Here is a 25283-nt window from a genome sequence, read left to right on the forward strand (position 1 = left end):
ATTTTATGTCTGCCTCCGCTTTTATATGATGCTTGTAATGCACAAGAAAATTGAACTTCCACTAAGTTTGTTGACAATTAACCCAAATCTAATGCTGAGCCATTGAATATGCTTTTAGTTTATTTTTAGTTTAGAGATACAGCGCGGAAACAGACTCTTCGGCCCACCAAGTACACACTGACCAGCGATCCCCGCGCACTAACACCATCCTACACGCACTAGGGACAATTTACTTTTATACAAAGCCAATTAACCTACAAACCTGCACGTCTTTGGAGTGTGGGAGGAAACTGAAGATCTCGGAGAAAACCCACACAGGTCACGGGGAGAAAGTAGAAACTCCGTACAGACAAGCACCCGTAATCAGGATCTCTGGCGCTGTAAGGCAGCAACTCTACCGCTGCGCCACCGTGCTGCCCTTAACGCTGTTCAGAAATATGATAAAAAGCCATTGTACGAGTGATAGGGTGATGTACAAAAATGATTGAGGATGACTTGCATCCACTCCAGTTTTGTGCATTGCAGGTTGAGTGTGTGTGTGTGTGTTTTAACATGGGACAGCCGTTAGCTAGGTGCTGCTTGGATTGCACAGATAAAGGCCTTGGGCTAATGGTACATAGTGCACACACTGCACACTGACCACACACTTGGACGACACGCACACCGGCCGTGCTCGTTTGGGGCAGAGGGGTAATTTATCCATGTGCTTTCCATCACTCTCCATCCTCTTTCACGCGTCCTCTCAGTTTCCTCACTCTTCCCACCAAACCCTCCGCCCACCCGTCTGCACCTCAGCCGCCCCACTCTGTGCTGTCCTTTGCCAACATATTAGGGTCTGCCGGTGGATTTGTGGCTTCAGCACGCCAACCATGATGAAGGCAGGTTTATCTTGCTGAAGCAGGAGCATCTCTCTTGCCGGCCATCCCCACCACTCAGAATATAAAAAGATCCTCAAGCTCACCTAGTTTCTATCTCCTGTGTCATAAATAATTCAAGAACTGAAGCTTACTACAGTAGCCAAGGACCTGGTGAGGCTTTAGACACCATGTTCATAAGTTTTAGGAACAGAATTAGGCTATTTCAACTAATCAAGTCTTCTCCGCCATTCAATCAGGGCTCATCTATCTTTCCATCTCAACCCCAGTCTCCCAGCCTTCTCCCCATAACCTCTGACACCGTTACAAATCAGGAATCTGTCAATCTCCGCCTTAAAATTATCCATTGACTTGGCCTCCACAGCCGACCGTGGCAATGAATTCCACAGATTCACCACCCTCTGACTTTCCTCCTTATCTTTCTAAAGATACATCCTGTTTTTCTGAGGCTATGTTCTCTGGTCCTAGAATCTCCCTCTAGTGGAAACATCCTTTCCACTCTATCCAGGCCTTTCACTATTCGGTAAGTTTCAATGAGGTGCTCCACCTCATACCAACAAGATTTTGGATTCCTTAAAGGAAAATAGAATAAGGAACGCCAACCAGATGTGTGTTGAAATAGGCAGGTCTGGTCATTAGTGGACGTGAATGAGGGCTTTGGCAGCAGGCAAGGTGGAGCAAAGTTGGAGTTGGCAGATGTTAAGGATTCTTTTCAAGGCTTCTCTTAGAGTTGGCACAGATACAAAATCCAAAATTAACTTGGGATTCTGATGTAATGTTAAAACTGAATAGTCCACTTCAGCATTTAAAAAAAATCACAAACTATATGGCAAGGATCAGCATATCTTCGTTAATTTGGCTCTGTACACACAGTTACAACAGCAATAGCCCATATAGAGCCACACGTTGAAATTGCAACACAAAACATCACAATGGGTCCAAACCACTGATAATTCCAAATTTCTTTCACCCAGAACCCTAGAATTAAAGGGGTTTGATAAGAAGCGCTGGGTAAATGGTTACCAAAGAGAAAATAGAGCCAGTGCTAGTTAACAGAATTTGTGACTGGTCTGAGGATATTGGCATTGGTCTTCCTTATTGTGATTTGGAAGGTATTTCTGTTCACCTGAATGGTGATGGGGCACGGTGGCGCAGCGGTAGAGTTGCTGCCTTACAGCGCCAGAGACCTGGGTTCAATCCTGACTACGGATGCTTGTTTGTACGGAGTTTGTATGTTCTCCCGTGACCTGTGTGGGTTTTCTCCAGGAGCTCCGGTTTCCACCCACATTCCAAAGGACGCACATGTTTTTAGGCTAATTGGCTTTGGTATAATTTTAAGTTGTCATTAGTGTGTAGGATAGTGTTAGTGTGCGGAGGTTGTTGGTCAGCGCAGACTCAGTGGGCTGAAGAGCTTGTTTCCGCGCTGTATCTCTAAACTAAACAAAAAACTAAACATTGCGCTCATTTAAAGGCCGAGATGTTTGCTTGGTTAAGGGGTAGTGTGGCTGAGATACTGAGAATCATGTAATGAACTAAAGTCTATTGCCAAACATGTAGAAACCGATGCTACAGTATGTTTCTGGGTGTTGCTAAGGAGCCTTGTCAAAGGCAGCAGACTACTAGCCAAGAAAGTCAAGAAGGTTTTGTTTACATTTGACACAATCACATTAGATATCATTAACGACTTTGATCAGAGCTATTTTGGGACGGTGGGAGGGGAAAACATGTAATTTAAGGAGTTTCAAGGGGGCAAGTTGAAAATTAACACTGGTTTAGGCATTGCTATATTCATGAATTCTCCTCAATCCTGGTCTTTTCTCTCCTCCATCTCTTCGCCTCCCGCCAACCCTGTATTTTAAGTCTGAAGAAGGGTCCCAACCCGACATCACCCATCCTTTTTCTCCAGAAATGCTGCCTGGCCTGCTGAGTTAACACCAGCACTTTGTGTCTGTCTTTTATGAATTCAGAAATGATGATACTTGCCATACAGTTTTGGATTTAAAAAAAAACCTGAACTGGCTCCCTCTATTGAAAATGGCTTCAGCAAATCATAAACTCTTAAGCTAAAAGTACTTAAGGAGAAAATCTTGTAAGGTGATGGATTATTTATGACGAATGCCTGTGCTCTTTTGAAAACGGGAAACTGTTTCATTACTGTGGAATATTCCTCTTGCAAAAACTAATTGGTTCAAGGTGATAGTCAAACAGCACAGAAACAGAATCCTTCAGTCAACTTTGTCCATCCCGTTCTGGTTTTCTAACCGACCTAGTAGAACTTGCTGCATTTGATACATCTCCCTCACGTTTTCCTAACCATCTATCTGTCTAACATGTACACAACGCCCTCTATATGTAGAAATTGTTCCTCTGTTCTCTCTCAAATCTTTCCCCTCAGTTTAAACCTCTGGCTCCCTAGTTCTACCTGGGAAAGAGGTAGGGGCCACTGGCCCGGCCTCGTCGCTGACCGCGCCTCACCTCGCCGCCGGCCCCGACTCACAGCTGGGCTCGCCTCACCTTGTCGCTGGCCTCGCCTCGCTGCATAGTGCGAGGCCCGTTGATGTTGAGAGGGAATGGGGTGCGGGGGGGTGGAGGAAGGGAGGGGGGAAATGGGGAGGGGAGTGGGGGAGGATGTGAGGGGGGAGGGGGGTGGGGGAGTGGAGGTGGGGGGAAAAGGTGGGGTGGAGGGAAGTGGGGGGAGAGGGGATTAGGTGGGAGCAGGAGTCGGGAGTGGAGGGGGGGCGGGAGTTGGGGGGAAAGGGGGGAGGGGAGTAGGCGGGGAGTCGGAAGTGGGGGTAGTGGTGAAGGGGGTGGGGAGGGTAGTGGGGGGGTGGGGGTAGTGTGGAGGAGTGGGGGATGGGGGGGGACATGGACTGTTGTGATTTGCTGTTGAAGACCACTGGAGCAAGCAGTCCTTCAATGAAATTAGGTATGTGCATTTTTAAATGAAACTCTTTCTTCATAACTTAGTCATACATTTTGCGTAAGGAAAAAGCAAAATAGAAAAAACAAAACAAAACAATTTTTTCTTTGTGTTGTAAAAAGTATTTCTGTTCAATAACCTTTCTATAAATAGCAGAATATACTCGTGATAGGCGTGACATTGTACATGTAGTCCAAGAACTACAGACTGTTGGAAATAATGGTCGTTTTTCACACATGAATGTTTGCACATTTGGCGTGCATACGTTTTGTGCTGAAAAGTTGCATTACGCGCCATATTATGAAGTTTGATGTAAAATTCTCAATTTTGGACATCAAAATTCTGAATTTGTAAAATCAAATGTTGGGTGGTCTGTATACCTCTATAAAGTTACTCTTCCGCCTCCTATGCTCTCAACAAGAGAAAATCCAAACCTAACCATCTTTTACTTATAGCTGAAGCCCTTGAGTTCTGGTAACATCCTAGCAGATCTTTTCTGCACTCTTTCCAGCGTTATGACATAGAAACATAGAAAATAGGTGCAGGAGGAAGCCATTTGGCCCTTCGAGCCAGCCATTCATTGTATAAGAAAATAACTGCAGATGCTGGTACAAATCGACGGTATTTATTCACAAAATGCTGGAGTAACTCAGCAGGTCAGGCAACATCTCAGGAGAGAAGGAATGGGTGACGTTTCGGGTCGAGACCATTCCTCTGTGATCATGGCTGATCATCCACAATTAGTAACCCGTGCCTGCCTTCTCCCCATAATCCCTTGAATCTGCTAGCCCCTAGAGCTTTATCTGACTCTCTTTTAAATTCATCCAGTGAATTGGCCTCTACTGCCTTCTGTGGCAGAGAATTCCACAAAATCACAACTCTATGGGTGAAAATGTTTTTTCTCATCTCAGTTTTAAATGGCCTCCCCTTTATTCTTAGACTGTGGCCCCTGGTTCTGGACTCCTGTATCTAGATTGTCCAGACCTTTTATAATTTTATACGTTTCTATAAAATCCAAATGACATTCTTGCTGCAGTCCAATGACCAGAACTGCACACAATACTCCAAAGATAATCTTACCGACATCTTGTACAGCTGTAGCACGACAACCCAACTCATGCTCAGTATCCTGATCAATGAAGGCAACCAAACAAAATACCACCTTTACCATAATTTAAATTGTCTTAATATGATCACAGTTGTATGACTCAAATAAGGTACAACTAATACAACTACTTTATTCTCTCCACATTCCCATCAACGCCTCCCCACATCCAGAATTGACCACTCACTTACACACTCGGGCCATTTTACTGTGGACAATTAGCCTATCGATTTGTACATCAATGGGAAATTTTACTTACAACTTTGTGAATGCATTGTGGCAGCGTGTAAACATGCTAAACTCCACATGGATAGAAACTGAGGGCAGGATTGGACCTGGGTTGCTGGAGCTGTGAGACGTCTCTATCAGTTGTCCCACCGCACTGTCAGTTTGAGTGTGTCTTTATTGGAAAGAGTCTTGTGGCCACATCCTGTTAGAAAACAATCTTACGATGAGATTACATCTTCCATTACCTCAATATTTCAAAGTATTTTGACTCCAGATGAATGGATAACAGTCGATTTGAAAACAATGTTTTCTGTGGTTCTCTTTTAATGAGATTGGTTGAATGATAATGGGAATGTAGGGAGAATAAAGGGAGATAATGGGAATGCAGGGCGGCACGGTGGTGCAGCGGTAGAGTTGCTGCCTTACAGTGCTTGCTGTACTGGCGACCCGGGTTCGATCCCGACTCCAAAGACGTACAGGTATGTAGGTTAATTGGCTGGGTAAATGTAAAATGTAAAAATTGTCCCTAGTGGGTGTAGGATAGTGTTAATGTACGGGGATCGCTGGGCGGCACGGACTTGGTGGGCCGAAAAGGCCTGTTTCCGGCTGTATATATATGATATGATATGATACAGGTGCTGTCTGCGCAGAGTTGTACGTTCTCCCCATGACCGTGTGGGTTTTCTCTGAAATTGTTGGTTTCCTCCCACACTTCAAAGACGTACAGGTATGTAGGCTAATTGGTTTGGTGTTTGTGTAAATTGTCCCCAGTGTGTGTAGGATAGTGTTAATGTGCGGGGATCGCTGGTCGGCGCGGACTCGGTGGGCCGAAGGGCCTGTTTCAGCACTGTACCTCCTCTTAACAGCGTTAAGGGCAGCACGGTGGCGCAGCGGTAGAGTTGCTGCCTCACAGTGCCAGAGACCTGGGTTCGATCCTGGTTTCGGGTGCTGTACGGAGTTTGTACTTTCTCCCCGTGACCTGTGTGGGGTTTCTCCAAAATCTTCAGTTTCCTCCCACACTCCAAAGACGTACAGGTTTGTAGGTGTTTGTAGGTTAACTTGCTTTGTACAAAAGTGAATTGTCCCTAGTGTGTGTAGGATAGCGTTAATGTGCGGGGATCGCTGGTCGGTGCGAACTCGGTGGGACAAAGGGCCTGTTTCAGCACTGTACCTCTAAACTACACTAAACTAAAAGGTTATAAGGAAAATTAGTGGTCAAAAGTGATTGTGCTGTGAGCAGGCATAGACTGATAAGACGTCTGGTCTCGACCTGAAACGCCACCTATTCGTTTTCTCCAGAGTTTCTCCAGCTTTTTGTGTCTATCTTCAGGCATGGACTTGGCGAGCCAAAATGACTGCTTTCTGTTTTGTGATGAAATAAGGAAAATATATGGGTAAATAGATGCTACGCCAAAGATAAAGCTTCCCTGCTCTTGAAGCTGTCATTGTCAAGTCCTGTGACCACATCTTATTGGTGAACAATCTTGCAATCATATTGCATCTTCCGCAACTGCAATATTTCTGTATATTTCATCCAGATAAATATGATTAATAACAGTCAATTTGAAAACAGTGTTTCCTGTGGTCTCTTTTGATGAGATTGGTTGAATGATAACGCTGCCGAGCGGACCAGCGATCCAAAACCTTAGCGAATGCAAAGGCGAGGGGCTTATGGTCAGTGAAGGCAGTAAAGCCCAGGCCCTCCAGGAAATAGCGGAGGGCCGGGACTACGTCACCTATCCATTTCCTCCAGAGATGCTGTCTGACTCGCTGAGTTACTCCAGCACTTTGTGTCTAGCTCTTGGTACCATTGTCTAGTTCACAGTTTATCTTGGAGTTTTAAACGTTGTCAACAGTCTGGTTCAGCTTCAGACTGTGAACATAAAGTAAGATGTAGGTTGGTAACTGGGGAATAGAATTTAGGAAAAGTGATGAAGGTGTTTTTTTTATAGTTATCCCCTCTTCTCCCCTCCCCCTTCAGGCAGAAGATAAAAAAATCTTGAAACCACATACCACCAGATTCAAGAACAGCTGATGTTATTATCCTTCCATAGGTGAAGGTGTGGCCCCAATCTTTCAACCTACCACATTGTGAACTCTGGACTTTTTTTTCCTATAACTTTATTGCTGTAACACTACATTCTACACTCGGGACATTTTCACTTGTCACTACCTGTTATACTTGTGAGTGGCTCAGAGTCATAGAGTGATACAGTGTGGAAACAGGCCCTTCGGCCCAACTTGCCCACACCCGCCAACATGTCCCACCCACACTAGTCCCACCTGCCTGCGCTTGGTCCATATCCCTCCAAACCTGTCCTATCCATGTACCTGTCTAACTGTTTCTTAGACATTGGGACAGTTGTAGCCTCAACTACCTCCTCTGGCAGCTTGTTCCATATACCCACCACCCTTTGAGTGAAAAAGTTACCCCTCAGATTCCTATTAAATCTTTTCCCCTTCACCTTGAACCTATGTCCTCTGGTACTCGATTCCCCTACCCTGGGCAAGAAATTCTGTGCAGCTACCCGATCTATTGCTCTCATGATTTTATACTTATAGAGATAAGATCACCCCTCATCCTCCTGCGCTCCAAGGAATAGAGACCCAGTCTACTCAATCTCTCCCAAGAGCTCAGACACTAGTCTTGGCAAGATCCTCGTAAATCTTCTCTGAACCCTTTCAAGCTTGACAATATCTTTCCTATAACATGGTGCCCAGAACTGAACACAATACTCTAAATGTGGTCTCACCAACATCTTATACAACTGCAACATGACCTCCCTTGAATGTGCTTGTGTATAGCACACAAGCTTTTCATTGTATCTGCGTTCATGTGACAATAATAAATCAATACCAATGTGCAGATGAGAATTAAACACCAGCGATAGATGCTTGGGTGGAGCTAAAGTACCAGCGTGAAATGGAAGTGTTGCAGGTAATTCACTGCTTCCCATTTGATAGATAAGAAAATTAAACCAGATAAATCTAATCCAACCCAGCATAATGACAGTGGAGAAATGATGGAAGAGGATGGTGTAATCTGCCCTCAAGTTCCAGACAGATGGAGTTTAAATGTAGATAGATTACCTCTGTCATAATCCCATAGGTCATAACCTATACCTAGAAGGAATGGGACAGAGGGTTAGGCTTTAAGGAAGAGAATGCAAAGATTTAGGACATTCATTGCAGTTTACTTTAGTTTGTGTTTATTTTATGTTTAATTTAGTTTAGTAATATAGCGTGGAAACAGGGCCTTCGGACCACCGAGTCCACACCCACCAGCGATTCCCGCACATTAACACTGCCCCACACACACCAGGGACAATTAACACCAAGCCAATTAACCTGCAAACCTGTATGTCTTTGGAGTGTGGGAGGAAACCAAAGATCTCGGTGAAAACCCACGCGGTCACGGGGAGAACGTACAAACTCCGTACAGACCAGCACCCATAGTCAGGATCGAAGCCGGGTGGGTCTCTGGCGGCGTGAGGCAGTCGCTCTACCGCTGCGCCACCGTGCCGCATGGATGATTGCTTTTCGGTAGCTGTTGAGCTTGCTTTATGCTGAGTTATATTTAATTACGATACTTGGTTGCAGAAGCCCTCGTGGACATTTCCCGTTGTTAACCAGGCTGGAATTCATTAACGCTCATGGAGCTAGTGAAAGATCAGTGTGATACCCAGTGATTGACATTGTGATGGCTTGGGGGAAATTAATTAACTGAATGAAAGAGATTTGTACGGACAAAGACAATCCTATTTTTAAATCCATGCAGTCGAGATGCAAAACTGACATGAACATTTAAGATTGTTTCTCCAGCAATTTTGATGGGAAGACTTTATAGAAAACATCAGACAAAGGTTGTGTATTTCTGTTTTAGTGAACGACCCGCAGTTTGCCCTGTGGAAAATACAGCGATTTGGAGCACTCTGTCATGTGGTGGGGTGACATATCAGCTTGCAAAGATGTTGCTGCACTTTGTATTATTGTCAGCTGTAAAAGCTTGGTTGGAACCATATCTCTATCATATTCATATTTTTGCTTTGGTACGGGGTCAGTCAAGTTATTAAGTTGCAGTTAAAACACATAGTGCTTGTGCTATAACACCAGGGGAGGCGCTCAACCAAGAAAACCAAGCCCAATGCCAAAGTACTACGTAAACTAATTATACAAACATGCTGTGGCATAAAATTAAACATGCCATTCCCTCCTCGTCTACAGGTGAGGTGCTAAGTGCGGTAAAACTTTGTTAATCCGCATGATCTAAAGATATGCGCTGATTGACAGATCTTCTGGACTGTTGGATGATTTTCCATTTAATACTCCAGTGCTCTTTCAATTCATAGACACGGAAATGCCGGAGTAGCGCAGGCCTTTTCTCACCTCCAGCCCCCCCCCCCCCCCCCATATCTTTCAGTCTGAAGAAGTCTTCTGACCCGAAACGTCACCTATTCCCTTTCCTCAGAGATGCTGCCTGACCCGCTGAGTTACTCCAGCATTTTGTGTCTATCTTCGGTATGAACCAACGTCTGCCGTTCCTTCCTACATTTTTTTTGATTCATCTTTTTTTTAAAGATGTTATGCAGTGTAGTAGTGTAATATATTTTCCAATGGACCCTGTGAGTTTTACGGAGGCATGGAAAAAAGAACCAAAAGGGTTTCAAGATATCCTGGGACAGGGTCCTGCTGGGTTAGAGGAAACATGCCAAACCAACATGCCAACCCCTTTCTAAAACCCAATGACCTGCAAGATGGAAACAAAAGATAGGCACAAAAAGCTGATGTAACTCAGCGGGTCAGGCAGCATCTCTGGAGAGAAGAAATGGGTGGCGTTTCGGGTCCAGACCCTACTTCAGACTGAAGAAGGGTCTGAAGACGAATCTGCTGAGTTACTCCAGCTTTTTGTGTCTATCTTTTGTTTCCATCTTACAGGTCATTGGGTTTTAGAAAGGGGTTGGCGAGCAACTTTTTAAATTTGATTTTAGTAGTTGGTATCGTCCAATGTGTATTAAAGATGGCAGTCCACAGTGAAGCTTGGCTGAGACAATTACTGTAGTCTCACAGGAATTACACCCAGTTTTAACAATCTTTAGCCTCGTGTGTTTTAAGTAAAGCCTCAGAACCTACATTACGGGATGTGCGTTGCTTTGCCTTGGCTTAAAGTAGGTTTTGATTGAGAATACCAGCTCTGGCAGTTGCAAGTAATCGTGCCCCCCCACCCCCCCCCCCCCCCCCAAGGGAATTCCCCAAAAAATGTGGCGCCTAGGCTGGGTGAGGCGGCCAATCTCTATCTCATCGAGACTTCCGTGGCTGATCGGTGGTGGGTCGAATTTACCCCCCTGCTGCTGGGGCTCTGGAAGCTCTGGCCAAAGCCAGCAGATCCGTTCCCATAGCCGACTTCCATGGCCGACTTTGCAGGCCGGTATCTCAGCCCCGCGATGGCCTACACGGACCGTTCCGGTACCGTTCGACTCCTCTCGCAGGCCGTAACCTCTGTCGGTCCGGCAAAGCAGATAATCCAACAAGGCTGGGGAGCCAAGGGTCTAACTTCTGTCTTATGAAACTGTGCACTTTCTTGTAGATGTTGCATTAAAATTAATTAATGTGCACGGAAGTTCTTTGGCCCATTTGAAGTAAATGAAAGCCTGCTTCAAAATGAGTTTGTGGTTTAATTCTCTTGCATTTTGTCTCTCTCATCTGCTCGTTTCCATTAACACTATCTTTCATCTTGCTTCAGAATTCAAAGGATACGAGATGTTTAACAATTTTATTCACTTACTTCATGATCTGTTTCTCTGTCTCTCCTTCTCTCTTCTATTCACTTGCATCCTTTTACCTTTTATTGTATTACAATCTCCAGCCATTCACTTATTCTCTTTGTCTCGGATTTTACCCTTAAGTTTGCTTTCTTTTTCACTCTCTATAATAGTTTCACTCCGTGTAAAGACCACCGTATTAAATTTTGAAACTCTGCAGTTTTTCTATCTACGCAAAGCATTGCTTATCCAGTCTTTTGCGTAAAAGGGAAAATTGATAACCTGACCTATCCTGATTTATCTTGAATCTCTGCCATCTAGATACTAAAACTCTCATTTGTTTGTTTGTTCCTGAACTACAGCCAAAATGGTACACGATAGCGTGACAATTTTAGGCCCACCTTACTCACCGTCGTCCCTTTGGTGCTAATGGAAGAAGTTTCATTGAAATCGGTTATATTTTTAAAGTTATTCACATTTTAAAATTTAAATCTATTTCCTAGGGAGGAAGGGGGTGGAGGGAAGAGGTGGAGGGAGGGGGGGGTAGGGAGGGAGGGGGAGGAGGGAGGATGAGGGGGGTGGAGGAGGGAGGATGAGGGGGTTGGAGTTGGGGCGAGGGGAAGGGGAGGAGGGGAGGGAGGAGAGGAGGAGAGGGCACTGCACCAATGCAGGAGAGGTTTGAGCCCAACGGGTCCACTTGGTCTAGTGAGTTCTAATTGCTTGGCTGTTGGACGTGTTTTATTGCCACATCTAAATTTTCTAGGTGTTCTGTACAGGGCAGCAATAGGCAGCAACAGGTGGAAAATATGGCCCACTGAGCAAAAGTGAGCCATAGGGCCTGTTTCCATGCTGTATCTTTCAATCAGTAAATAAATGTAAGTTGTCATTCCGGTTGGAGTGGGCGTTACTGTAGGAAAGTCATCTCACCCTCATTTGGCTCACCCTCAAAAATCATCAGTAAACTTCAATACATTCAAAACTCCGCTGCCCGTCTACTCACCCACTCCCCGATCCGAACCATATCACCCCCGTCCTTTACAAGCTCCACTGGCTCCCCATCCCCCATAGAATCCAGTACAAAATCCTCCTCATGACCTACAAAGCCCTCCATAACCTGGCCCCATCCTACCTGACTGACCTCCTCCACAGGCACACTCCCACCTGCACCCTCCGCTCTGCTGCTGCCAACCTCCTGTCCCCCCCCATCCGGACCAAACTCAGATCCTGGGGGGACAGGGCTTTCCCCATCGCTGCTCCCACCCTCTGGAACTCACTACCCCAAACCGTCAGAGACTCCTCCTCACTCACCACATTCAAAACATCACTGTAGTCTCACCTGTTCAGCACTGCCTTCAACCACTGACCGTCACCTCACCTTCTGTCTCCTTTTTCTGTTCGTTTACTTATTTATCTATTTATTTTCTTCTCTATGTTCTAGTAATCCCTGTAAAACGTCTTTTGAGTGTTTGAAAAGCGCTATATAAATGTAATGCATTATTATTATTATTATTATCTCTTCCATGCAACACGGCGTTCTTGGCACATGTTGCTGTTGCTTCTCACGCAGTGCTAAGCTGTTCTCCACTTGCCTCAGGAATTCTTGAAAAATTGCAAAATGTAGTTTGCTTGCCTTGTGATTTATTATTTATAAACCGCCCTCACGTGCCTAATACATGGGTCGGGAGCCGCTCCAGTGCAACGATTGCGTGGACTGGACTTTGGACATTTTATAAATGGCGCCGAAATACGGCGACTGGGGCATGTGTGATAATTTAACTGTGCGGTGACAATACGGCATCATCGAGCCATTGAAAATCCCTAATGTTTATAAAGTCAGTGTTTTCAAGGATTTTGCGATTTTCCCTTGCTGCAAGTCCCCCACTTGATTTGCAGGGATCACTTTGTTTAAAGAGTGTAGACATGCTGAATAAGGCCTGGCTATCCAAACTAAGCCCAGTTGGACCTGACTTTGTGTTTGGGGGTCTGACTGCATCGTCCAAACCAGAGTATTTAATTGAAATGACCCTACTGTGTGTAGAATGGAACTGCAGATGCTGGTTTACACCGATAATAGACACAAAGTGCTGGAGAAGCTCAGTGGGTCAGGCAGCATCTCTGGAGAGAAGGCATGGGTGACGTTTTGGGTCGAGACCCTTCTTCAATCTGATGCTGCCTGTTCCGCTGAGTTACTCCAGCACTTTGTGACCCAACTGTGTGCTTGGAGTCCAGCTTCTTGAGCATTTGGAGTTTTGGCAAAATGTCTTAATTCAGTTTAAGGGAGTTATTGCAAGGACATGAGCAAAATCTCCATTTGTAAGCATTAAAATTGGCCATAACATTCCAAATTGGTACAGTACATTAGACTGAATGCGACTAAGTGAATGTTTACATTTGTTGCACGATTTTGTGGTTGACACCACAGTTTTCATCTGCCTGGACCATGTGACTTTATGAAGCTTTCATTTCCCCCCCTCTCATCCAGATCTCTGAATATGGACTTTGAGAACCAGGAAAAAGATAAAGATGGGAATACTACATCTGCCACTTTCAATGTAAACAATACCAACAATAGTAAGTACAAAGCAAGACTCCAGCATCCTTTATTTTTAATGTCCACATGGAGATTTCTTGAGATATCACAACCAAGATTCTGGTTTGAGTGCAGAGGAGATTCACCAGGATGTTGTCTGGATTGGAAGAATTGAATAGGTTTGGTTTATTTTTCCTGGAACGGTGCAGGTTGAGGGGTGCCATGAGAGAGCAAGGTCGGCTGCATAGTCAAAACCTATTTCCTATGGAAAGGTGTATCAGAACAAGAGTTTAAGATGAGAGGAAGGAGTATTAGCAGATAAGTGTTTTGCGATTATTATTACTGTGTTTAAGACATTTAGATCATGAGTCACAGGAACACAATTAGGTCATTCAGCCCATCGAGTCTACTCCGCCATTTAGACAGACATTTAAATAGGCAAGGCATAGAATGATAGTCAAGAGTGTCAAAAGTGTTTTATTGTCATGTCCTAGACAGACCAATGAAATTTTTACTTGCAGCAGCACAACACAATTTGTAAACATAGTCAAGTCAAGTCAAGTCAAGTCAATTTTATTTGTATAGCACATTTAAAAACAACCCACGTTGACCAAAGTGCTGTACATCTGATTAGGTTCCAATGGAAAAAATAAATGAAACATACAGTAGCACGCAAACAGTTCACTGTAAACAATAATGAACGGGGAAAAAAGTTCAGTGTGTGTGTGTATGTACACATATTCTCAAATACACATAAGATCACGCACACACATGTAAACACACACATCTATATACATATAAACATGCACAGATACGTACACACAAAAAACAACCAATAATAGTGTAATAATATCAATAATAGTCTATGTAGTTCAGAATGATACATTCTTTATGTGGGAAATGAGATTCGTGGAGGTTAGCAAAGAAGTTGGCACAGGCATGGTGGGCCAAGGCCAGTTTCTTTGTGATGCGGCGGTATGACTGTGACTCCATGACTTTATTCCAAAGGATTTGTGGTTGATACCAAAGAACCTTGTTGAAATTAATGTCAGTGAAACGTCTCTCTGCTCCGGAGACCAGGCTTTGAGCCTGACATTGAATGCTGGGCTCGTGACTGCGTGGGGTTCCTCTGAGTGCCACTTGCCAAAGACATGCTGATTTGCAGATGAATTTCCCCACAGTAAACTCTCCCTAATGTAAGTGGTTGGCGGGCGAATCAGAGTGGGAAGGTGAGAAATTGGAGAGTTAAAGTAGACAGTACTTGACTTACTGAAGGACTTGTTTCCACAGTTCTATTTAGTTTAGAGATATAGCACGGAAACAGGCCCTTCGGCCCACCGGGTCCGCATCGACCAATAATCCCCGCACATTAACACGATCCTTCACACCCTAGGGACAATTTACATTTATACTAAGCCAATTAACCTACAAACCTGTTGGGGCTAGCGGAATCGGGGGATGTGGGGCGAAGGCAGGCATGGGTTATTGAGTGTTGATGATCAGCCATGTTCACAATAAATGGAGGTGCTGGCTCGGCCAAATGCTGGCCGCCTCCTGCGCCTATTTTCTATGTTTCTATGTCTTTGGAATGTGGGTGGAAACCAGAGATCCCGGAGAAAACCCACGCAGGTCACCGGGAGAATGTACAAACTCCGTTCAGACAAGCCCCCGCGGCCAGGATGGAACCCGGGTCTCTGGCGCTGTAAGGCAGCAACTCTACCGCTGCGCCACCGCGTACGACAATAAAATTGTCATCTTTGCTCGTGCAACAATAGTGCGATTGGTATAATGGGTCACACTGGCTGTTTAAAGACTGTAAGGCAGAAACCTGCACTTCCGAATTTCATAGAAAGGTTATCATATTGCTACTAAGTTCTGTGTAGAAGTTGAAACGCTGAACATGTCAGTCAGCAGAGGGTTTTGCATTCTTGAAGCTGGAGCTGAGTACCATGGTCACAAACAAAATGGTCGTCATTTGGAATTCGTTAGTCTGAAGAAGGGTCTCGACCTCGACCCGAAACATCACCCATTCCTTCTCTCCTGAGATGCTGCCTGACCTGCTGAGTTACTCCAGCATTTTGTGAATAAATACCGTCATTTGGAAGTGGTGACACAACACGTGCTGTTGTGCCAGTCGTGCTAATATGCTCAGAGATCTGGCACAATACCAAATTGTGTGGGAGCTGGATCTATTATTCAATTAATGAAGGCATGTAAATGAATAATGTGTAAAAAAAAATAAAGTTGTTTCAGAACATTTGACGCATTTGATTATACGAAAGTTAAAAAATCTTGGGAAAGTTCATTACTGAAGATCATTTGGTGGATAGTATCAGACTGAAGAAGGGTCTCGACCCGAAACGTCACCCATTCCTTCTCTCCAGAGATGTCCCGCTGAGTTACTATAGCGTTTTGTGTCTATCTTTGGTGGTTTTGTGTCTGTCTTTGGTGGCTATTCCCCTATATTTGATTTATTTTTATTTGATTTACTTTTAAACTTTAATAAAGCTCTGTTTATTTAATTTGACAGTTGAAATTGATGGGGAAAGAGAAAGTGAGACCAAAAAAGCTGAGATTATTTTAGTTTGAAGATACAGCGTGGAAACAAGCCCTTCAGCCCATCAAGTCCGCGCCGACCAGCAATTCCCATACACTAGCACACACTACACACTAGGGACACTAGATAAAAGTTGCCATTTGATTTGTTTTCAGCTTTGAGATTAAATAGCAAAGATGCAACCTAAAATAGCTTTCACTTTCGTGATTTTAAAAGGTTACATATCGCAAAAATATATTTGATGGCTTTAAATATGCGTTGAAATTGTGCAAAAAAGAACGTGTCTCACAGGCAGGTAGGTCTTGTGAAAACAGTTTTAGCTGCTGGCAGGAGTCAAGTTTACATTGGCTTTGGGGGGGATGTGTAACGCGGTTCAGTCGAAGGTTATGTATAGGGCCAAGGAAGTTGGCTGAATGCTATTTACTGCTTTTTAAAATGTTTAGCACTCTTTTCTCTGCTTACTTTACCTCATCACCCAAAGCGAGTGCATTTGATGTATAATTTATCAGTGTGCAGCACAAAATAATTCAAACATTTTGGGCAACTTTGTCATCAATTAGCTTCCTTCATTTTTATTTCATGGTCTAAAGCCAAAAAATAAATTGACTGCAGCTTGATTCTCCATGCATTGCTAAATTTGGCCTGGTTTATATCTTTGGCCATTCTGTCTAAGTGATTGAATACTTTAGCCCTTTGAAAGCTAGTGTTCTTGTTAAATTAGTAGTGAACTGTTTGGGTCAGTGGCTATTTAATTACATAAACAAGACTTTTTTAAATTCTGTGAATATTTAATAATTTTTAAAAAACATTCCTATTGATTTTACATTTTAAAGGTAAATTGATAGATTTACCTCAGAAAGATAACATCACCTTTCAGCAGGATTGCATTTCTTTGAACAGAGAACTGCACAGAAACAGGCCTTCAAGTAGCCCTTGCTTTCCCTCTCTCTCCATCCCCTCCCCTTCCCAGTTCTCCCACCAGTCTTACTGTCTCTGACTACATTTTATCTCTGTACTGCTCACTTCATTGACATCAGTCTGAAGAAGGGTCTTGACCCAAAACGTCACCTATTCCTTCTCTCCAGAGATGCTGCCTGTCCCGCTGAGTTACTCCAGCATTTTGTGTCTATCTAGCCTCAGCCGACAATGTCTGTGTTGAACATAATGCCAAGACCAACTCTTATCTGCCTACATATAATCCATGGCCCTCCATGCCCTGTACTTCCATGCACCTATGCAAAAGTGTCTCAAATGTCACAATCATACCCGCCTCAACCACCAGCCCTTGCAATGTCTTCTAGGCACTTGCCTCCCTTGGCATACCAAAAAGCTTGCCCCGCATGTTACCTTTAAACTTTGCCCCTTTAGCTCTAAACCAATGCTCACTGGACTTTGACATTTCCATCTCTGAGCGGTCCTACCTTCTCCTTGGTTACCCTCTTGTTTTTAATGTCGATATAAAAAGCGTGGAGATTTTCTTTAAGCTGACTTGCCAGAGCTATTTTGTGGCCCCTTTTAGCCCTTGTAATTGCCTGCTTGAGTACTTTCTTTTCTTTGTATTCTTCAAAGGGCCGATCTGATTTCATCTTCTTAAACCATGCTTCTTTTTGTTCAAACTTCTTTATGTTCAAAATTACCAGCTTTGTTTATTGTCACGTGTACTGAGGTACAGTGAAAAGCTGTTGTTGCGTGCTATCCAGTCAGCGGAAAGACAATACATGATTACAATCGAGCTGTCCACAGTGTACAGATACATGATAAAGGGAGTAACGTTTAGTTACAGTTATATACTCCTTGGTCATCCAATGTTCCTTGATATTGCCATCCTTATCCCTCCTCGTTACTGGAACATGCCAGTCCTGAACTTTAGTGACTGACTTTTAATTGACTCCCGTGTGTCAGATAACAACTGTTCCCAATGAACCCTCCTGAGCACCTGCCTAATAATGTAATTTGCTTTACTCCAATTAAGTACCTTCCCTCGAGGTCCAGACTTATCCCTATTCAAAACAATGTTAAAACATATGGAGTTGTAATGACTATCCCCAAAATCCTCTTCAACTGTAACTCCAGTCACCTGGCCAGGCTCACTTTCCAACACGAGATCCAGTATGTTCCCTTCTCGGGTTGGGCTATTTACCTACTGCTTTCTACCCACTTGGATACGCCTAACAAATTCTAATCCGTCTAAGCCTTTGGCACGGAGCAAATCCCAGTCAATATTGTGGATTAAAGTCGTTCACTAAGACAACCCTGTTGCTTTGGCATCTTTCAGTAATCTGTCCACATCTGTTCCTCTATCTTCCACTTGCTATTGGGGAGGGGGCTATAGCATTGGAGTGCTTGCACCTTTCTTATTTTCAAGCTCTACCCATATCACCTCAGCGGATGAACCCTCCATAATGTCCCCTCTAAGTGCTGCCGTGATTAGTAGAGCAACTCCTCCACCTCCTTTTTCTTCCTCTCTGTTACGTCTCAAACATGGAAAACCCAGAACATTGAGCTGCCAGGTGTATCCCACTCACAAGCATGTTTGTACATCATTTTGTGTTTACTTTCGTTAATTTTTCTCCTTAGTGTGCTTTATCTGTCTGCCCTGATTCTAACTTCAAAGTAGCCAGTTTATTATTATCGCTAAATCCTAAAGACTCCCCATTAATGGGCTGGTTATTATTCTTTAGCTGGTCGGTGCTTATCTGGAAGACAAAAACAGAGATGTAATGCTGAGGCTCAAAAAGGCGCTGGTCAGGCCGCATTTGGAGTACTGTGAGCAGATTTGGGCCCTGTATCTGAGGAAGGATGTGCTGGCTCTGGAGAGGGTCCAGAGGAGGATTACAAGAATAATTCCAGGAATGAGTGGGTTAGCATATGATGAGCGTTTGACAGGACTGGGCCTGTACTTGCTGGAGTTTAAAAGGTTGTGGGTGGACCTCATTAAAACTTACAGAATAATGAAAGGCATAGATAGAGTGAATGTGGAAAGGATATTTGCACTAGTGGGAGAGTCAAGGACCTGAGGTCATAGCCTTAGAATTAATGGATGTTCCTTTAGAAAGGAGGTGAGGAGGAATTTCTTTAGTCTGAGAGTAGTTAATCTGTGGAACTCATTGCCACAGAGGGCTGTGGAGGCCAAATCAGTGGATATTTTTATGGCAGAGATAGACAAATTCTTGATTCGAATGGGTGTCAAGGGTTATGGGGAGAAGGCAGTAAAATAGGATTAGGAGGCAGAGATCAGCCATGATTGCATGGCGGAGTGGACTCGATGGGCCGAATGGCCTAATTCTACTATAACTTGTGAACGTGCTTACATATCCTCTCTTCTTCATCATTTTTTTGAGATAATTTGTTAGAGTACTTCACTAAATTGGAAAATCAGACCAAATATGGATGATCTCCATTGCGGACCTTCAGTTTGTTAGGCATTTGATTAAGTAAGAAATGACTTGGATACCTTTCAAGTAGTTTCTGCACATGAACCAAAAATGTGCTTATCTGCAAGTCTACGTAGATGAAAGAGACAACGGAGGGTCTACTTTCTCTCTCGGTAACTATTAAATGGTAACTGCAAAGCTGGCAAATTATTAACTTTCAAAAGAAACTTCGAAGGGTCAATGGTTTTTCAACTGGTATGAATCCAGCCTGAATAATTAGGGCAAACGCAAATATGAAACAAAAAACAGAGCTGAACATGCTCACCCTGACAATGGAATCGGAGCAGGAATAAGCCATGCGGCCCATTAATTCTGCTCCAGCATCCAGTGAGATCAAATTTAATCTGCCCCTGGCCTCTACCTTCCTCAAAACTCGACTGCATTTCCTCAATCTTGAGTGAAGAGACAAACTGCTGGAGGAACTCAGCAGGTCAGGCGGCACCTGTGAAGGAAGAAGTATCCCAGCCCTAAATGTCATCTGTTCATTTCCCTCTATGCTGCCGGACCTACTGAGTTCCTCCAGCAGTTTGTTTTTTGCTCTACTTTCCTGCCTGTTTCCTATAACCTTTAACACTTCAATAATCCTCTCTCAACTTCAATGTATATCTCTCATTCCGAAACTTATCAGTTATGTTATGGATAGGAGGGAACTGGAGATGCTGGTTAAGATGGACACAAAGTGCTGCAGTAACTCAGCAGGACAGGCAGTATCTCTGGATGGAAGGAATGGGTGATGTGGGAAACATACTCTCAAAGCTACCCTGCCGAGCCACTTCAGAATCTTTGCCTTAATAAGTTCACCTCTCATCGGCCTTTGCTCCAATGAATGATTAATCTGCAAAATCATTCTTCACAAGACAACTCATTCTTCCCAGCAATCAACTTGGTGAACCTTCTCTGAACTCTCTCCAAACTCGTGGAAAAACTCTGCTTTAAGGAGATCAGAGCTACACGTGGCACACCAGGTGTGATCTCGCAAGTTGCACCTGCACAAGTTGTGGCAAGTTTTTCTCTATGTTTGCGCTCCACCCTGCTTGCAATAAAGGCCTCCCAAATTGCTGGTTGAAATGTTTTGCTTCATGTCGACAGGTATCACGGTCCCTTGTCTGAAGACGGGTCTTGACCTGAAACATCACGCATTCCTTCTCTCCAGAGATGCTGCCTGCCCTGCTGAGTTACTCCAGCATTTTGTGTCTCTATGGTCCCTTGTACTGGTGCCCTTTCCAATTAAATAATATTCTGCCATCCAAAGTAAATAATGTTACTTTCTCCCTACCTCTTTTATTCCATCTCGCAAATCTGCGCACATTCACTTCACTCATCTTTGCACCCTGCTCTCAACTTGATTTCCTACCAACCTTTGTATTGTCACCAAATTTGGCTCTGCTCATTTCCTCCATTTAAGTGATTAATTTAGGGGTGTAAATAGTTGAGGTCCCTGCACCGAATTCTGTGGTTCCCCAGTAGTTCACTTTTGGAAAGGTCCACAGCTTCCTCACCGACCAGCGATCACCCCGTACATTAGCACCATCCTACATACTCGAGACAATTTACAATCGTACCAAAGCCAATTAACCGATAAACCTGTATGTCTTTGGAATGTGGGAGGAACCCGGAACACCGAGAGAAAACCCACATGGTAGAGGGGAGAACGTACAGGTTCCGTACAGGCAACACCCCTAGTCAGGATCGAACCATGGTCTATGGCACTGCAAGGCAGCAACTCTACCGTACCGCCCCACAAGCTACAACCAATGTGGCGCATTACCAAATATATTTTGGAAATCCAAATACACCTCACTTACGCGTTCCAATTTATCATCCCTTGTATACAGTTTTAAAATGTCATAATCACCCTTTGGAGCCAGCAGGAAGAAACCAAACAGACTGTTTATCTGGAAAAAAATAAATACTAAGTAAATTTAGCCATTACCAAATAGAAAAAAAACTGGCTTACATATAAATGGTCCTGTTCTGCAAAATCTGTTCAGCCAGTTTGGGTTAGATTCTGGAAATGCCGATGAGATTTTGTTGTAATCCTTCTGTATAAACTCTCATCTGTTTGTTAACTTGCATTATATCAAATTTTACAGACTGTTATTTTGAATAATTGGAGAGGGGGACAGAACCCATCATGCTCTGAAGGGGGTGAATGATCCACTTTGCCATTTCCACCGGTCTCCGTTTCAATGGTCAATTGGTTAATTTCTGTTCAAACCTAGTCCTCACTAGCACATAAACCAACACTCACTACTTCATGTAATTCTATGTAGCTGACCAAAACTGGGAGGTTTTCATGTTTAGTTAAGATATGTGTTATCAACAACTTTCCTGTTGGATATAGTGAATTGCAAATCTGGATTTTATCCATAAAATATATTTGGGTTTTTGAAGTATTTATGCAATGATGAGGTTTCTGCCAATTGACATTTCCATGTCAGTATTATAAATTTAAGATCTAAATGCAAAGCTAGTGGTATTGTTTAGGAATATCGTGCACATTATTAGATTATAGTTGTAGTAGTGGACGGCACGGTGGCGCAGTGGTATTGCTGCCTTACAGCACCAGAGACCTGGGTTTGATCCTGACTACAGGTGCTGCCTGTGATGCCTGGGCTTTCTCCGGTTGCTTCAGTTTCTTGCACTCCAAAGCCGTACAGGTTTGTAGGTTAATTGGCTTCGGTAAAAATTGTAAAGTGTCTAGTGTGTAGGATAATGCTAGTTGATGTGGATGGTCGCTGGTTGGAGTGGACTCAGTAGCCGAAGGCCCTGTTTCCACGCTGTATCTCTAAACTAAAGTAAACTAATGTTCTTTATTCATTGTATCTGCATTGTCATAAGACACGTGTACAGGAAACAACTGCAGATGCTGGTTTAAATCGAAGGTAGACACAAAATGCTGGAGTATCTCAGCGGGTCTGGCAGCATCTCTGGAGAGAAGGAATGGGCGACATTTCGGGTTGAGACCCTTCTCTGTCTGAAGAAGGGTCTCGACCCGAAATGTCGCCCATTCTTTCTCCCCAGATGCTGCCTGAACCGCTGAGTTACTCCAGCATTTTGTCATTAGACTAAATGTGCAGTGGTCTGTTGCCTAATCCTGATCGCGGTAACAAAATTAACCTATGCCCACTAATCTCTGTGCGAGTACCTCCCTTTCACAAACCAAAGGATACGGTGTGAGCTATGGATATATTATCCTCATGCACTGAAGTGTTGAGATAATGAACAGTTTCTCAGATTAGTGGGAGATAATTGCGGTGATTGGTGTCAGGACCATAGACTAGAGCTTCATTACCTTTATGTCTGTTCATGGTGCAGAGATGTGCAACTTTGTTTTAACACAAAAGCAGAGATGGAAGCATTAAATTATAAATGGGCATTAATAATACAAAGCGCAGTCAAGATTGGTTAAGTGGAATTCAACATTGCCAAATGTCTGCGTCATTCACCTTCAACTTGGAAAAGATAGAACAAATACTCGGCGAAGAGTTGGAATTATTGGCAGTCTAGAGAGATTTGTGATTCATGTATGTCATGAAGATGTGTTGTTATGTGAACATGTAGGGAATGGAGAGATATGGATCACATACAGGCCAGTGGGGTTACTTTAATTTTCCATCATAGTCAACACAGTCTTCGTGGGCCGAATTGCCTGTTCATGCACTGACCTGTTCTATTTGGTACCGAAAATTATTAAAAAGGATGATACCTGCCTTTATTTCAAGGACTATTGGTTCCATTACAATAATGAGGATAATAAGTTTCCTACAGTTATGTGATATTTTCCAGTGTGTCATGAATATACATTGGCCTAAAATGGATTGCACTGTAGATTTGCCAGAATAACACTACGACCCAGGGCTCACATTATGGAGACTGTAGAAACTAGGTTTGCTTTCTCTGAAATTTAGAAGGCTAAAGATCAAACTTTGCAAGACGTCAAGGAGAACTGAGAGGGAGAAATTATTTCCACTGGCTGGGAAGAACAAATGGTTATTATCTTAAGATTTAGAGCCAGGCCTTTTAGAGGTGAAGTTAAAGATGGTAGAAATTCAGAACTACCGTATGTGACTGCAATTGATGCCTGTTAAATTGTTCATGTTAAATGTGAGAATGATAGATTTTTGATAATCAAGGGATATTGGAAAAGGATAATAGTCTCAAAGTGTTATAACCGGAGTAACTCAGAGAGTCGTGCAGCATCTCTGGAGAAAAAGAAAAAGGTGATGTTTCCTCGGACTGAAAGTGGGGGGTGAGGAGGAGAATAAACTGGAGGCGAGAAAAGACCAGAATAGGAAAAGGATGAGAGTTTCGAAAGGCTGAGCAGATTCAACCTTTGCCCATGATGGCTGCATCATAATCTATTCATGTTCCAAAGAATACATCTTTATATTGAACCATCCTTTAGCTGAATGTAAGCCAAAGCCAGTGTGGTACGGGTCTTTGCCTATTACCAGCTGTAAGATACAGAATCACTTGGTGAAATAATTTTATTACAGAGCACTGACTTTGTTTATTTGTGTTTTAGGTATCCAGACCATAGACTCTACACAAGCTCTTTTTCTTCCAATTGGAGCATCCGTCTCCCTGTTGGTCATGTTCTTCTTCTTTGATTCTGTTCAGGTGGTGTTTACAATATGCACTGCAGGTATGTGGTTAGAAAAACCTGTTTTTGAAGAATATTCTTTTTTTTTTCTATACCTTTTATATGTGTAGTGCTCATTATGTCCAAAATTTGGTGTGCCATTCTTTGCGAGTCTTAACCCTACTAAAGAAAAGTGTTCTATGTGGATGAAAATGTTTACCAAAAATTGTAATGATTTTGATGTGAATTGTCAATTGTTTGCGGAGTCATTAAGGTAACTGTTATTTCTGTGATAGTTAAAGCTCTTCCAAAATTGCAAGAGGAATTTCGAAAAGGGTGTAGCTAAGTTGTGAACACCGGAAACTTATTTCCGTTCTAATTGTTCACTTTAGTTTGTCACGTGTGCCGAAGTACAGTGAAAATGTCATGGTGCATCGCAGTTCATTTTCTCGAATGTCATGGGATTGTGATTGATTTAGTTTATTGGTTCTCCTGTACTTAAGCTGTATTATATGGGCAGACATAGGGGAGCCAGGAGACCTTGAGGATCGGGTGGTCAGGGGTATAGCGGTCAGTTAAGATGTGGTCACAACCAGCGATTGATGTGGAGTAGATCCAACAAAATAACACATTTTAGACTAAATACTTTTTGAGCTCGATTGAGCAAAGGAAAGGGCACCATATTAAATTACAGATGGATAACACCCAGAAACTTTTCTGGCCTCCTGCGAAAATGAAATGAAATGTCTAAAAAAATTACGTTCCAAATCTTTTCATTTCACTTTGCCCAGGAAATACCATGTGGTTGCAAGGCTGTGTAGGTGGATGGACAAATATTATGGCATGATGTGGACCTTTTTCATCCTTGATATATTCCTGCATGAGATTAGTTATAAAATATTTAATTTCGCAGCAAGAGATGCAAATGCCACTGGTATGATTCTTAATCGGGTTGTTCCCCCCCCCCCCCAACAAAACATCAACTTCTACTGCTAACTTGTGAGGTCACTGATTTAAGAAACTTCACAGTTGAACAGAATATGTAATGTTTGATGAAGTGCAAAGATAATGTTGACAAAGAACTGTCCCAATCATGAGCTATCCAAGTTCCCAACTCTGCACATGTGAAGATAGCTGGATCAAAGCCATTTGAAGAAAATCTCGACCCAAAACATCACCTATTCTTTATCTCCAGAGATGTTGTCTGACCTGCTGAGTTACTCCAGCTTTTTGTGTCTATCCCCTTGTACTGGTGTCCTTTCCAATTAAGCAATATTCTGCCATCCAAAG

At 43.3% G+C, this 25283-nt stretch overlaps 1 protein-coding gene across 1 annotated transcript in view; it reads left to right on the forward strand.

Annotated features, from left to right (window-relative positions):
* sppl3 (signal peptide peptidase 3) overlaps window positions 1-25283 on the forward strand; it is a 142052-nt gene that overhangs the window by 61201 nt on the left and 55568 nt on the right. Inside the window, exons 3-4 of the mRNA XM_078421257.1 lie at window positions 13370-13458; window positions 23937-24056. Coding sequence (XP_078277383.1) covers window positions 13370-13458; window positions 23937-24056 — 209 coding nt within the window. The remainder of the gene's footprint in view (window positions 1-13369; window positions 13459-23936; window positions 24057-25283) is intronic.

This window comes from Rhinoraja longicauda, chromosome 25 (assembly GCF_053455715.1).
Source record: "Rhinoraja longicauda isolate Sanriku21f chromosome 25, sRhiLon1.1, whole genome shotgun sequence".
Classification (NCBI taxonomy): Eukaryota; Metazoa; Chordata; class Chondrichthyes; order Rajiformes; family Arhynchobatidae; genus Rhinoraja; species Rhinoraja longicauda.